Source organism: Gigantopelta aegis, chromosome 2 (assembly GCF_016097555.1).
Source record: "Gigantopelta aegis isolate Gae_Host chromosome 2, Gae_host_genome, whole genome shotgun sequence".
NCBI lineage: Eukaryota > Metazoa > Mollusca > Gastropoda > Neomphalida > Peltospiridae > Gigantopelta > Gigantopelta aegis.
In genome coordinates, this window is record NC_054700.1 from 25095982 (window position 1) to 25109349 (window position 13368).

Here is a 13368-nt window from a genome sequence, read left to right on the forward strand (position 1 = left end):
TAAGTATAAACCAGGCTCTGAGAATTTCAAAGTTGTGTAAACCATTCATGGATTACGGAAAACAAATTCAGGTATCCCATCTCTTTTTTGTGTAAACCATCATCATCAGATAAATGATGTCCTAAATGAAACTCAGTTACACAAATTCGACCTACAAACAAGCTGACCCCAAAACATTTCACCTCAAAACATTTTATCTCAAAACATTTTACTCCAAAACATTTCACCTCATAGTCATTGAAATGTGAAGCTTACCGATTCTGAGAGTTAAAGTTGCTCTTTTCTTTCTCCCAGCAACTCCCAGTATTCTGTCTCTGAAACGTTGATGAATGACCTTCTCGGTTTTCACTAAACCGTCCTCCCCCTCGAGTCATGCTGCCTCGCTTTGAGTACCTCGCATGTGTAGACCCTCCAGCTCCCCCTCGAGTCCAGTCATATCTTCTGTAACCCTTGCTGCCAAGTTTGTCCACAAAATCAGACTTGAATGCATGTCTTGCTTTCTGGATGTGTTCATAATTAGCAAGTTCTTCATCACTCACTCCTCCTTGTTCTTCAACTTCAACTGAATTATCTCCCTTCTTTATATCATCATCCTCTTCAACATCACTGGATACAAAAAATGGATCCTTTTTTCTTTTCTTCAGAGAAGACTCTTGTGTTTCACCTATCAGAAAATCTGGAAAATCCTCTGCAAGATTGGTCTCTTCTTCATCAATATCATCGCTCAAGGTGTCCATATTTAGTTTCTTAATCACCATTTCCTTACTGATAGTGGAGTCAGTAGATGGAAGGTTGACTTTGTTCTTTAGTTCTGTCTGTTTCAGCTGTTGTTTCTTAACACAGACCTCTGCCATGTCATCATCTTCTTCTTCGTCTTCTTCTTTAGTGTGATCAGAATCATGGTCACTAATTGACTCAGAATCAGAACCATCATCTCGACAGTCACTTTCAAAACTTTCATCATCACTCACTAAACTCTTGCCCTTGCTAAGATCTGTACGTTTACTACTTTTATCACTCTTATGAACTGTTGAATCCCTGGTCACCTTCGAAACCAGTTTGTCCTCAGACACCAAATTTTTACTTTTGATGTTTACTACTTCAGAATGACTGTCTGAGGTATTGTCTGAACATTTATGTCCACCACTCTTGCTACTATGAAGAACTCTTGAATCAGATTTCCTTTTTGAAAGTTTGTCTTTCAACTTCAAATGTTTACCACTGTTGTTTTCAATTTCTGAATGTCCATCTGTATTATCATCTGAATATGTCCATGCAGTGCCAAGTATGGATGAATCAGACTGTCTCTTTGAAACAAGTTTGTCCTTACACAACTTTTCATTCTTGCTGTCTGAACTTGTAAGGTGAACATTCTTGACAGCATCACAAACTGTTGGTTCAGACTGTCTCTTTGTAACAGGTTTTGTCTTAGACATGACAGTTTCATCTTTAGTGTTTTCAGCACTGCAATGTTCACCATCAGAGTTCACGTCTGCACCATCCAATGAGTTGGACTCCTCAGAATCTGATTCTTTTGTCTTATCAGGGAAAAACTTAAGCAGACGCTTTGTCAGACAAACAGATTTGTTAGAATTTATATCACCCACTTCCTTTTTGGGTAATTCATCTTTATGTTTTGTAAATTGACTGCTTACTGATTCATCTTTTTCATCATCAGAACTTCTAGTTCCCACACCTTCCTGATCCCCGGTCACTCTATCACTAAATAAATTATTATTTTCTCCCCAGTCAACTGTTGTTGGAAGATCATCCTCACCTTCCACAAGCTTTCGCTGCAGATACGTATCAGTCATTATCTGTCTTGCTTTTATGTTGGTCGTTTCAACCTCGGCACTCTTCATGTCGCGATTTTTCTTTTTCTTGTATCGGCGACCACTCTGTTTCATTACGAGATAAGCCGCGAGGGACTTCCAGTCTCTATGGCAACTGCGAAAAGCTTTCACCTTGTCTTGTATAATGCTGCATTCTGCCAATCGAGTCAAAGCCCTGGACTGAATGCTGGATGTTGGCTGAAGTGTAAGAGTATAACAATATTATGTAAACATCCATTTATACAATCTTAATGAACAAGGAAGGGAAGGTCAGCTTAATTACACCTCAGCACTAGTGCTAGAAATCAGGCTACAAATTTTCTAAGCTATTTTAGCACTACAATAACGTAAAGCCATCATAGGCTATGAAGTCACTACAACACATGCCATAGTGACGTCATAACCTATGAGGGCTTTACGAAGTTGTAGAGCTAAGACTTTCTAAAATATGGGCCTAGCAGGGCTAGCTATGGGTGAGCAGAACATTTCGCCAAATTACTTATTAAACATGGGCCTAGCAGGCCTAGCTATGGGTGAGCAGAACATTTCGCCAAATTACTTATTAAACATGGGCCTAGCAGGCCTCGTTATGGGTGAGCAGAACATTTCGCCAAATTACTTATTAAACATGGGCCTAGCAGGCCTCGTTATGGGTGAGCAGAACATTTCGCCAAATTACTTATTAAACATGGGCCTAGCAGGCCTAGCTATGGGTGAGCAGAACATTTCGCCAAATTACTTATTAAACATGGGCCTAGCAGGCCTAGCTATGGGTGAGCAGAACATTTCGCCAAATTACTTATTAAACATGGGCCTAGCAGGCCTCATTATGGGTGAGCAGAACATTTCGCCAAATTACTTATTAAACATGGGCCTAGCAGGCCTAGCTATGGGTGAGCAGAACATTTCGCCAAATTACTTATTACACATGGGCCTAGCAATGGGTGAGCAGAACATTTCGCCAAATTAGTCATTAAACAATAGAAAATTGTAAAAACCACTTATTTCATAACATAACAGCAACGATTGCTTAAAATTATTTTGCCAAATTAAAATAAAATTTGCCAATTGTTTTAAAAATTAGTAGCTGGCGAATCTGACGAGTGCCAAAGCTAGCCCTGGCCCAGTGACCTAATTCCTAAACTTCTGCATATTTGCGATCTCGCAGCATTATGCCAAAAGACTTGCAAGGACTATACGATGTCACTTAACAGAGCTTAAGAGACGTTTTAAATTTAATGGACAAACTTATTTAAATATTTGTACACTGTAAATTATTAAATCCTTGAATAGAAGCCTGCCTCAATTAGAGGCTCCAGGTCTCAAAGCGTCTAAAAAAAAAGAAGAGTGACCAGCCTCTAAAAGAACATCACGAAAATAAATTGTAGCCTATAGTCCAACCCACAGGGAATGCCTTTGTTCATAAGTACTATGGAATTTACTACACGTTATTTATTTCTGAGCCGATTGTTTTCTAAATTGCACACAAAAATAGTTGGGGGGGGGGGGGGGGGGGGGGGGGGGGGAGTATTTCCAAAGCCATTTTACTTTTTTTCTTACGTCAAACCAAAGTTAAATTATTTACAAAACACATTTGTGTAGGAAGATGGGACAGACCACAGGCTTCTGTTCACGGATTCACTGGATTCCCAAAACTATTTACTTTACTTATGCATTAGTAGTGCACCAAAGTTTCTTAGTTTTGTTTTGTTTAATGACACCACTAGAGCACATTGATTAATTAATCATTAGCTATTTGATGTCAAACATTTGGTAATTCTGACACGTAGTTATCAGAGGAAACCTGCTACATTTTCCTAATGCAGCAAGGGATCTTTTGTGTGTACTTTCCCAGACAGGATAGCACATACAACGTTCTTTGACCAGTTGTGGTGCACTGGTTGGAACGAGAACAAAACCAATCAGTTGAATGATCCACTGAGGTGATTCGATCCAGTGACACAAGCACCTCAAGCGAGCACTCAACTGACTGAGTTAAATCCTACCCCCTAGTAGTGATTCAACTGAGATGTACTCAATAAACTTGAATAACAGAAACTTTATTCAACCGGTCAATAAAAGTGTCTGAGTTAGGGTACTTTTGACACTTTGTTTTGTTACAAAAGTGTATGACACCACAAGGGCTACTGCTGCAGAAAATAAATGTTATCATAAGTGCCCCTACTAGGTGGTGATCGGTTTGAAATCTTTTGAAATTGGATTGCATTACTTGTACTATGACAAATTTTAAACAATAGTTCTCTTACTATAATCTTTCAAACAAATTTTAAAATGTATTCATTAATTTCCAAGATTTTAGGAAACAGTGTTACCCTTCATATATCCTCTGGCAAAAACCTTGTTTATATGTCTCATTTACAGACAGGACAGCCAGCACTGTGATGTACAATGGCAGACTTTTCATTTACCTAACACCCACAAGACGCGAAAATGGCAGACTTTTAATTTACGTAACACCCACAAGAGGGGAAAATGGAATACTTTTAATTTACATTACACCCACAAGATGCAAAAATGGCAGACTTTTAATTTACGTGACACCCACAAGACGCGAAAATGGCAGACTTTTAATTTATGTAACATCCACAAGAGGGGAAAATGGAAGACTTTTAATTTACGTAACCCACAAGACTTTTAATTTACATGACACCCACAAGACGCGAAAATGGCAGACTTTTAATTTACGTGACACCCACAAGACGCGAAAATGGCAGACTTTTAATTTATGTAACACTCACAAGAGGGGAAAATGACAGACTTTTAATTTACGTAACACCCAAAAGACGGGAAAATAGCAGACTTTTAATTTACATAACACCTATAAGACGGGAAAATGGCAGACTTTTAATTTACGTAATACCCACAAGAGGGGAAAATGGCAGACTTTTAATTTACGTAACACCCACAAGAGGGGAAAATGACAGACTTTTGATTTACGTAACACCCACAAGAGGGGAAAATGGAAGACTTTTACATAACCCCACACAGAGGGGGAAATGGCACTCTTTAAAATATCAAGTGGAAAATCAAACTCCTCTAAATGCATGTATTTGATGTTAGAGGCATTTAAAATATATGCAAAATAAATGTACCATGTTTAAATATGCTCACCATTGATGTAAATTTATGCCATTTAGTGAAAGCTTGTAACATATTTCATATTTCTGTGTGTACTTACTTGCTTACATATTTCATCCAGGGTAGAAGTATTCCACAAAGCATATTTAGAAACTTTATCCAGATTCACAGCCTACAAAAACAAAATTAATACATTATTTATATAACTAATTGTATGTTGTCATACATTTCACAGCTCTCAAGGTAATAAACTTAAAAGCTGCAATTTCAATATTTTTATTATTTAACCTCCAAGTACCATTGAGGTGTATTATATGCCTGTCAAAAGTAGGTTGCGACATACCACAAGGAAGATACGGCCCTTATAGGGATTTCTTTTAATGTGTAGTAATGTGTTAAAAGAAGGTTGCAGTGACATGCCACCAGCCCAAGTTGTACTTGCATACAAGGTTTGATGATCCTATATGAATTCATAAGAAACAAAACGTTTGTGGACGGACATGTGGATGGATTGATGGACAACTCCTACTATAATACAGGGTTCATAGCGTTAAAGAACAAACAAATTCAAAGACTTTCAACAACTTTTACCTGCCATTTTCTAAGACTTTCACACAGTGGTCAAAGACAATAGAATGCGATAAAAATACCAAAGTCAGTTTGTTTACATTGCTGTCCATGGCAAAACAATTGAGCTTTTTTTACATGCATCATGTCAGATTAAACCTTGTAACTGGAAAATATCAAGTGCATGTAGCTTTAAAAGATATCATCATTGCTCTGGCTATGATTTGTGAGAATTTAAAGACTTTTAAAGACTTTTATTACAATTCAAAGACTTTAAAAGACCTAAAAATAATGTTTTCAAATTCAAAGACTTTCAATGAATTTAAAGACCGCTACGAAGCCTGATAATACGACCCGTCATAAGACAGGCATATAAAAATCATTCACAATTTTTACAAGATAAATGTAGGTTATAATAATCATATAAAAAATCAACTTTCAAAAGGTGCAATACTTCTTTTCTTTTAGTGCAATAATGTATTACCGGTAAGCAATATGGTGGTTTAACAGTGCTCTCGATCACGCATATATTCAGAACGGTTCATTAAGACCAGTGGCGTTTATGTTTTGCAAGGGCAGTTTTAATTATTGGCATGTAGGTTACAAGAGTTTTGCTTATTAAAACTTCAGAAGACTGGTATATCAATTTCCACTGGGGGTCAAACATCCAGGTAACATAATGGTGACATTTAGTCTAGTCTTGGTGAAGAAGCTTGTGGGTTACCGTCATATGTCTTTTACAAGCACTTTCCTGTACACAAGACAGCATGTATAATGACCACTCAGGGTTTAAGCTGGACTTAAAACATTATTAGCAATTTGGCTAATTTGACCCTAAAATCTGTAGCCAAATTCAGATATCAATTAGCCAAAAAAAGTATATGACAAAATTAAGGCTCTTTTTAAAGTAATTTATTTCTAACCCATAATTTCTGAATGAATATGGGTGTCCATGCCCAGTTACTACTTTAATGTATCCATCAGTTCTGCCCCGTTTTAAAATCCATATTGTGAAGTGCATTTGTTAAATATTCAGCAAAAATAAAGATAGAGTTAAACAGTTTAATCAGAGTTTTAACTATTCTTTATGATATACCCGGTAAGCGGTATTCCACGAACAGTCAATCGAGACATGTCGGCTTTTTCCACAAGCAAGAAATCACATGACATTGGCCATATGGAGGAAGAGAAAAAGAGCGAGCTATTACGGAATCCGACGAAGTGGCTCAAAACAAGCATGCACAAAGTAGATGTACAAATAACAAATAGCGAGACTACTGCTGCATTCACGTTTACTCAGAAGTTGTTATTTCTGACTTGTAAACTTATTTCCTACCTGTATGCACTTTAATGTATTAATGAATACTCCTCAAAAACAAATAGCGGAAGATTATGAAACAGGATTTTCAAATTATCTTTTTGGCGATTTGATAATGAAATATTTTCGCTAAATTCAATATTAATTCGCATTTGGCGATTTGGCGAACGGCAGCTTAAACCCTGCCACTGATTGATATATCAGTCAAGGGACACTCGTTGAATGGGAAATACTGTTTGTTTTGTTTAACACAACCACTAGAGAACAATGATTAATTAAGCATTCGATGTCAAACATTTTCTGAATTTACATGTAGTCTTCAAAGGAGACCTGTTAAATATTTCTGTGAGCAGCAAGGGATCTTTTATATGAGCAGCAAGGGATCTTTTATATGCATTTTCCAACAGCAGAGCTCACACTTAACAATGTGTTACCTACACGTACACTGGTCATTTTGAGCATAGCTATAACAGTTTTTAAACCAGTAATTTTTGCAACAAATATAAAATTCAACCATTATCTCTTCAACCTACATGTATGCAGTGGTTGCAAAACAAGGCGTTGCATGCGACGTTTACTACCCTCATTTCTGACGTCTATTTTCGTCACAGTTGCTCAGACTCCAGTTCATATTTTCTTGGTTTTTGTCTGAATGTATAGCTCGGCTTCTATGGGTTAATTTCTTTAGGAAAACTTTGAGTTTCCCACGAATACAGCGTCCATTACTGCTCATTGCCTTTGTTTTTAAAATATTTTTTGTTTTGATACATGAGCACACTAGACCCAGTGATTTTCCGCGATCGCGGAAAACGGACAGAATTCCCAGAATTCCCATTGTGAAACGGAATTTACATTTGGAAACAGAATTGCGATTTCCCGCGAAGTTAAAAAAATTAATACTATTTTACTATTGCCACATGCTGTAAAACTGACGATTGACCCGTGCGCAGTACTATTGGCAAACGCTAGACTATTATGCGCTTCACAGTAAACCAAATGGTCACATTAGGACTTGGGGCTGGACTTGGGGCTGGTTTACTGCTTAGTCTGTTATGCCTGTGCAGATGGGACAGGTTTTTTTCCAGGAGTAAGTTTAGCCAGCGGTTTGTCGCTAACGTTTGTCTTGGGAGACAGATTTTTACGCTACACATTAAACCGAATGACCATTTCGGGAACCATCAGTCAAAATATGTTTGCAAACGTTTAGCCAAAAACGGCTGGCTGAACGTTGCATTATTTCCGCTGTGTCATGCGCATATGAACCTGTGACTGTGTCATGCGCATACTTCAACTTCAATACATGTCCCCAAACGGGCCCAAAAACATTTCGTATCTCCTAAATTCAAGGGCCATAACTCTAAAAGTGGGTAAATGACCACAAAACTTCAACTTGATCTGTAAAGCTATATACAAATGATAAACCTATACACAAAATTTCAGCTTGATATCTAAAGGTCTTCTGAAAAAAAGAGTCAAAAAAACAAATTTTCACATCTAAGTTCAAGGGCCATAACTCCATCAAAAAATGGGTAAATCGTCATGAAAGTCAAACTTGATCTGTAACAGTACATGATGAAACTATACACAAAATTTCAGCTTAATATCTCAAAGCCTTCTGCAAAAAACATCCAGAAAACATGTGGGACAGAGGGATGGAGATGAAACTTTTCGTGGTCAACCTATGTTGATTTTTTACACTGTTACTTGTCAGTTGAGAACACTCCCTAAAATTAGTAGTTTGACTCTCACGATAGTGTTGTATTTTTCACAAAATATATTCTGACATAGAAATTGTATTGAACTGCATGGAGTAATTAAGGGTGGTGTGTAACCTTTAGACTGACGCCCATAAAATATTAGCAATTTGGTGAACTTGCTATAAGAAAATCTGTCGCCAGCTTAAAGTTGAATGACAGGCAATTTTTTAATAAAAGTTTTTTTGGTTGGCAAACTAGTAATGAAATATACTACTCAAAAGAATTTAAGGGTCAAAAATTTATAACCAAACCAGTTTCAGAATGTATTAGATTGATGATGTAAACTACACCAAAATTTTAATTTATTGTTCCATATTTACAAAAACCCACAAATAAACGTCACTGTATACAAGAAAGTCACATGACATGCTGTCAAAGTTGAAGGTTGTCAAACATGGATTTTACACATTAGAACATTCATTTAATAGTGTGTGAATCCACCCCTGGCGCGAATACACTCGACACATCGTTGCCTCATGCTGTTAATCAGACGTCTGAAGAACTCTTGGGGAATGGCCTGCCACTCTGCCATAAGAAGTTGACCCAGATCATGAAGGTTGGCCGGAGGGGCATGGTTATCCCGAACTCTCCTGCCTAATTCGTCCCAGGCGTGCTCTATTGGGGCCAAGTCAGGCGAATATGCTGGCCAATCCATCCTGGCGATACCTTGTTGTCTGAGAAAGTCCGTTACCACCTTGGCACGGTGGGGTCTGGCATTGTCATCCTGCAGAACTGCCCCGCCGCTAATCTGCTGAAGGCCTGGGAGAACCAACGGCCGGATAATCTCATTCAGATAGCGGATTCCATTCAGATTACCATCCACCACATAGAGGGGGGTCTTGTGGTGGATAGAGATGCCGCCCCACACCATGACGCTGCCACCACCGAACCGGTGACGTTGTCTAACGTTAACGTCAGCGAAGCGCTCCCCAGGACGTCTGTAGACATGAACCCGACCGTCGTTGAACTGGAGACTAAACCTGGACTCATCAGTGAACATCACTCGACCCCACTGAACACGTTGCCACCGCAGATGAAGTGTGCACCAGTGACGTCTGGCCGTTCTGTGACGTGGTAGGAGTGGTGGTCGAACAGCCTGGCGACAGCAACGTAGATTATTGGCTCTCAGACGATTGCGTATGGTTTGATCAGACACTCGAGTTCCAGTCGCAGTCCGCAGATTGTCATGCAATCGGCGCGCAGTGGTTGTGCGTTGATGTAGAGCCATATTGGTGATGTAGCGGTCCTCTCTATTTGTAGTGCTTCGGGGTCTTCCCGAACGTGGACGATTTCGAACAGAATTCGTTGCTTGGTATCGTTGCCACAGTCGGCCAACGACACTGACTGACACCAAGTCTCAGAGCAACATTTCTTTGCGTATTGCCATCCTGAAGCCAAGCAATAGCCCTTCCTCTATCTTCGATAGTCAGTTGACGTCGTACCATTGTCGAATTTGGAGTGTGCACCGTACACGAACGCAAGCTCCAATTATACGGAAATTCAGCATTGGGAACATGGAATACACATGCAAAGCGTGCAAATGAAGCGCTTTGTGAAAAAGCAAGTTATGGGCACTTAGCAGACCTTTCGCTTTCGCCCTAATTTACGTGCAAATGTAAGCATGTTTTCGCCATTAGAACTAGTCGACAGTGTTAATGACAGTGGATTTTAATTCATTTATGGGTTGCTTAGACACACTTTCGTCAAAATGGAACAATACCATGCGTGACATTATGGTCTAGCTAATATAATTGACATTCAGAAAATAATGTCGAAAATATCGTCTGACCCTTAAATTCTTTTGAGTAGTATATATTCACTAAATCCAACTTTAATTCGCATTTGCCGATTTAGCGAGTGATAGCTTAAACACTGGATACAACCTGATCTCAGGTGGGTTGGGACGTGGCTCCATGGTAGACGACTCGCCTGAGGACAACACAAAACCAATTTTCCTCTACAGACACAGGTTCTTATCCCAGGACAGCCACAGGTTCTTATCCCAGGACAGCCACAGGTTCTTATCCCAGGACAGCCACAGGTTCTTATCCCAGGACAGCCACAGGTTCTTATCCCAGGACAGCCAGTTATCCATGACTGTACAAATTGATATCTGGTACAAATCGGAATTTTATTTTATATTTTATAAATATTTATTGTCCCAGATCAAATAATTTTGGAAATTTTAAGATTTTAAAAAGACACTAGAATTTTAACAGTAAAAACAGGAATTTTAACAGTAAAAACTGGCATTCCAATTGATTACATTCCAAAGAGTAACAAATCGGATGGCATTTACACCCAAGTAGGGGCGGGATGTAGCCCAGTGGTAAAAGCACCCACTCGATGCGCGGTCGGTCTGGGATCGATCCCCGTCGGTGGGTCCATTGGGCTATTTCTCGTTCCAGCCAGTGCACCAGGACTGGTATATCAAAGGCTGTGGTATGTACTACCCTGTCTGTGGGATGGTGCATATAAAAGATCCCTTGCTGCTAATCGAAAAGAGTAGCCCATGAAGTGACGACAGCGGGTTTCCTCTCTCAATATCTGTGTGGTCTGACACCATATAACCATAAATAACATGTGTTGGGTGCATCGTTAAATAAAACATTTCTTTCTTTCTTTACACCCATACTTTCACACACATATATTAACCTTTATAACTCTAATTTCTTCCAGTAATCTTTCTGATTTGGCCTTTAACTTTTCCAGCTGCTTCTCAGAGCCCCTAAAAACAAAGAAAAGCACTATATTAAATGCTTAGTTATATAACACATGATGCACAACTTTAACTTTATTTGTAAATTTATAATATATTGAATGTTAGTTAACATTTATTAACATTTATGTATTAATTCCAACAATAAGCTAAACAGAAAATAATATATGGCAAATAAAAAATAATCTGTTTTAAAGACAAATGAAGGTGGGAGTTTCTTCAATGCATCTAATATCAGTCTCTGCCAGGAAAGGCGACAATTGCTCCTGCTCACCTCCACACTCGCCTAAAAGGTTTTAAGAGAACGACAAATTGATCACCTTGCAAAACAAAATGTCATATATTTTATTTGAAACTTGATGTGATTGCTCACCGACAGACACACACACACCATTTCCTAACTTTGATAACATTTTTAAGAAGGCAGTGAATTGAGTTTTGCGGATAAATAAATTAATGACAACAAACTTTCATTTACATTATCTTTTCTTATACACACACACACACACGCACGCACACACACACACACACAGTCACACACACACAGACACAGACACACTCACTCACACACTCACACACACACACACACAGACACACACACACTCACACTCACACTCACACACACAGACACACACACAACTATACACCAATCGTGTCTGTGGTAAAGTACATGTATATAAAAGACACACACACACACAGACACACACACAACTATACACCAATCGTGTCTGTGGTAAAGTACATGTATATAAAAGACACACACACACACACAACTATACACCAATCCTGTCTGTGGTAAAGTACATGTATATAAAAGACACACACACACACACACACACAGACACACACAACTATACACCAATCCTGTGTGTGGTAAAGTACATGTATATAAAAGACACACACACACAACTATACACCAATCCTGTGTGTGGTAAAGTACATGTATATAAAAGACACACACACACAACTATACACCAATCCTGTCTGTGGTAAAGTACATGTATATAAAAGACACACACACACACACACACACAGACACACACAACTATACACCAATCCTGTGTGTGGTAAAGTACATGTATATAAAAGACACACACACACAACTATACACCAATCCTGTGTGTGGTAAAGTACATGTATATAAAAGACACACACACACAACTATACACCAATCCTGTGTGTGGTAAAGTACATGTATATAAAAGACACACACACACACACACACAACTATACACCAATCCTGTGTGTGGTAAAGTACATGTATATAAAAGACACACACACACACAACTATACACCAATCATGTGTGTGGTAAAGTACATGTATATAAAAGACACACACACACAACTATACACCAATCCTGTGTGTGGTAAAGTACATGTATATAAAAGACACACACACACACAACTATACACCAATCCTGTGTGTGGTAAAGTACATGTATATAAAAGACACACACACACAACTATACACCAATCCTGTCTGTGGTAAAGTACATGTATATAAAAGACACACACACACACACACACACAGACACACACAACTATACACCAATCCTGTGTGTGGTAAAGTACATGTATATAAAAGACACACACACACAACTATACACCAATCCTGTGTGTGGTAAAGTACATGTATATAAAAGACACACACACACACAACTATACACCAATCCTGTGTGTGGTAAAGTACATGTATATAAAAGACACACACACACACAACTATACACCAATCCTGTGTGTGGTAAAGTACATGTATATAAAAGACACACACACACAACTATACACCAATCCTGTGTGTGGTAAAGTACATGTATATAAAAGACACACACACACACAACTATACACCAATCCTGTGTGTGGTAAAGTACATGTATATAAAAGACACACACACACACAGACACACACAACTATACACCAATCCTGTGTGTGGTAAAGTACATGTATATAAAAGACACACACACACAACTATACACCAATCCTGTGTGGTAAAGTACATGTATATAAAAGACACACACACACAACTATACACCAATCCTGTGTGTGGTAAAGTACATGTATATAAAAGACACACACACA

The 13368-nt window shown here is 38.5% G+C and overlaps 1 protein-coding gene across 1 annotated transcript in view; it reads right to left on the reverse strand.

The window, feature by feature from the left end:
- Positions 1–13368, reverse strand: part of LOC121383095 — a 40216-nt gene that overhangs the window by 16809 nt on the left and 10039 nt on the right. The window contains exons 3-5 of the mRNA XM_041512875.1: positions 11229–11301; positions 5032–5103; positions 256–2030 (exon numbers count right to left, since the gene is read on the reverse strand). Coding sequence (XP_041368809.1) covers positions 256–2030; positions 5032–5103; positions 11229–11301 — 1920 coding nt within the window. The remainder of the gene's footprint in view (positions 1–255; positions 2031–5031; positions 5104–11228; positions 11302–13368) is intronic.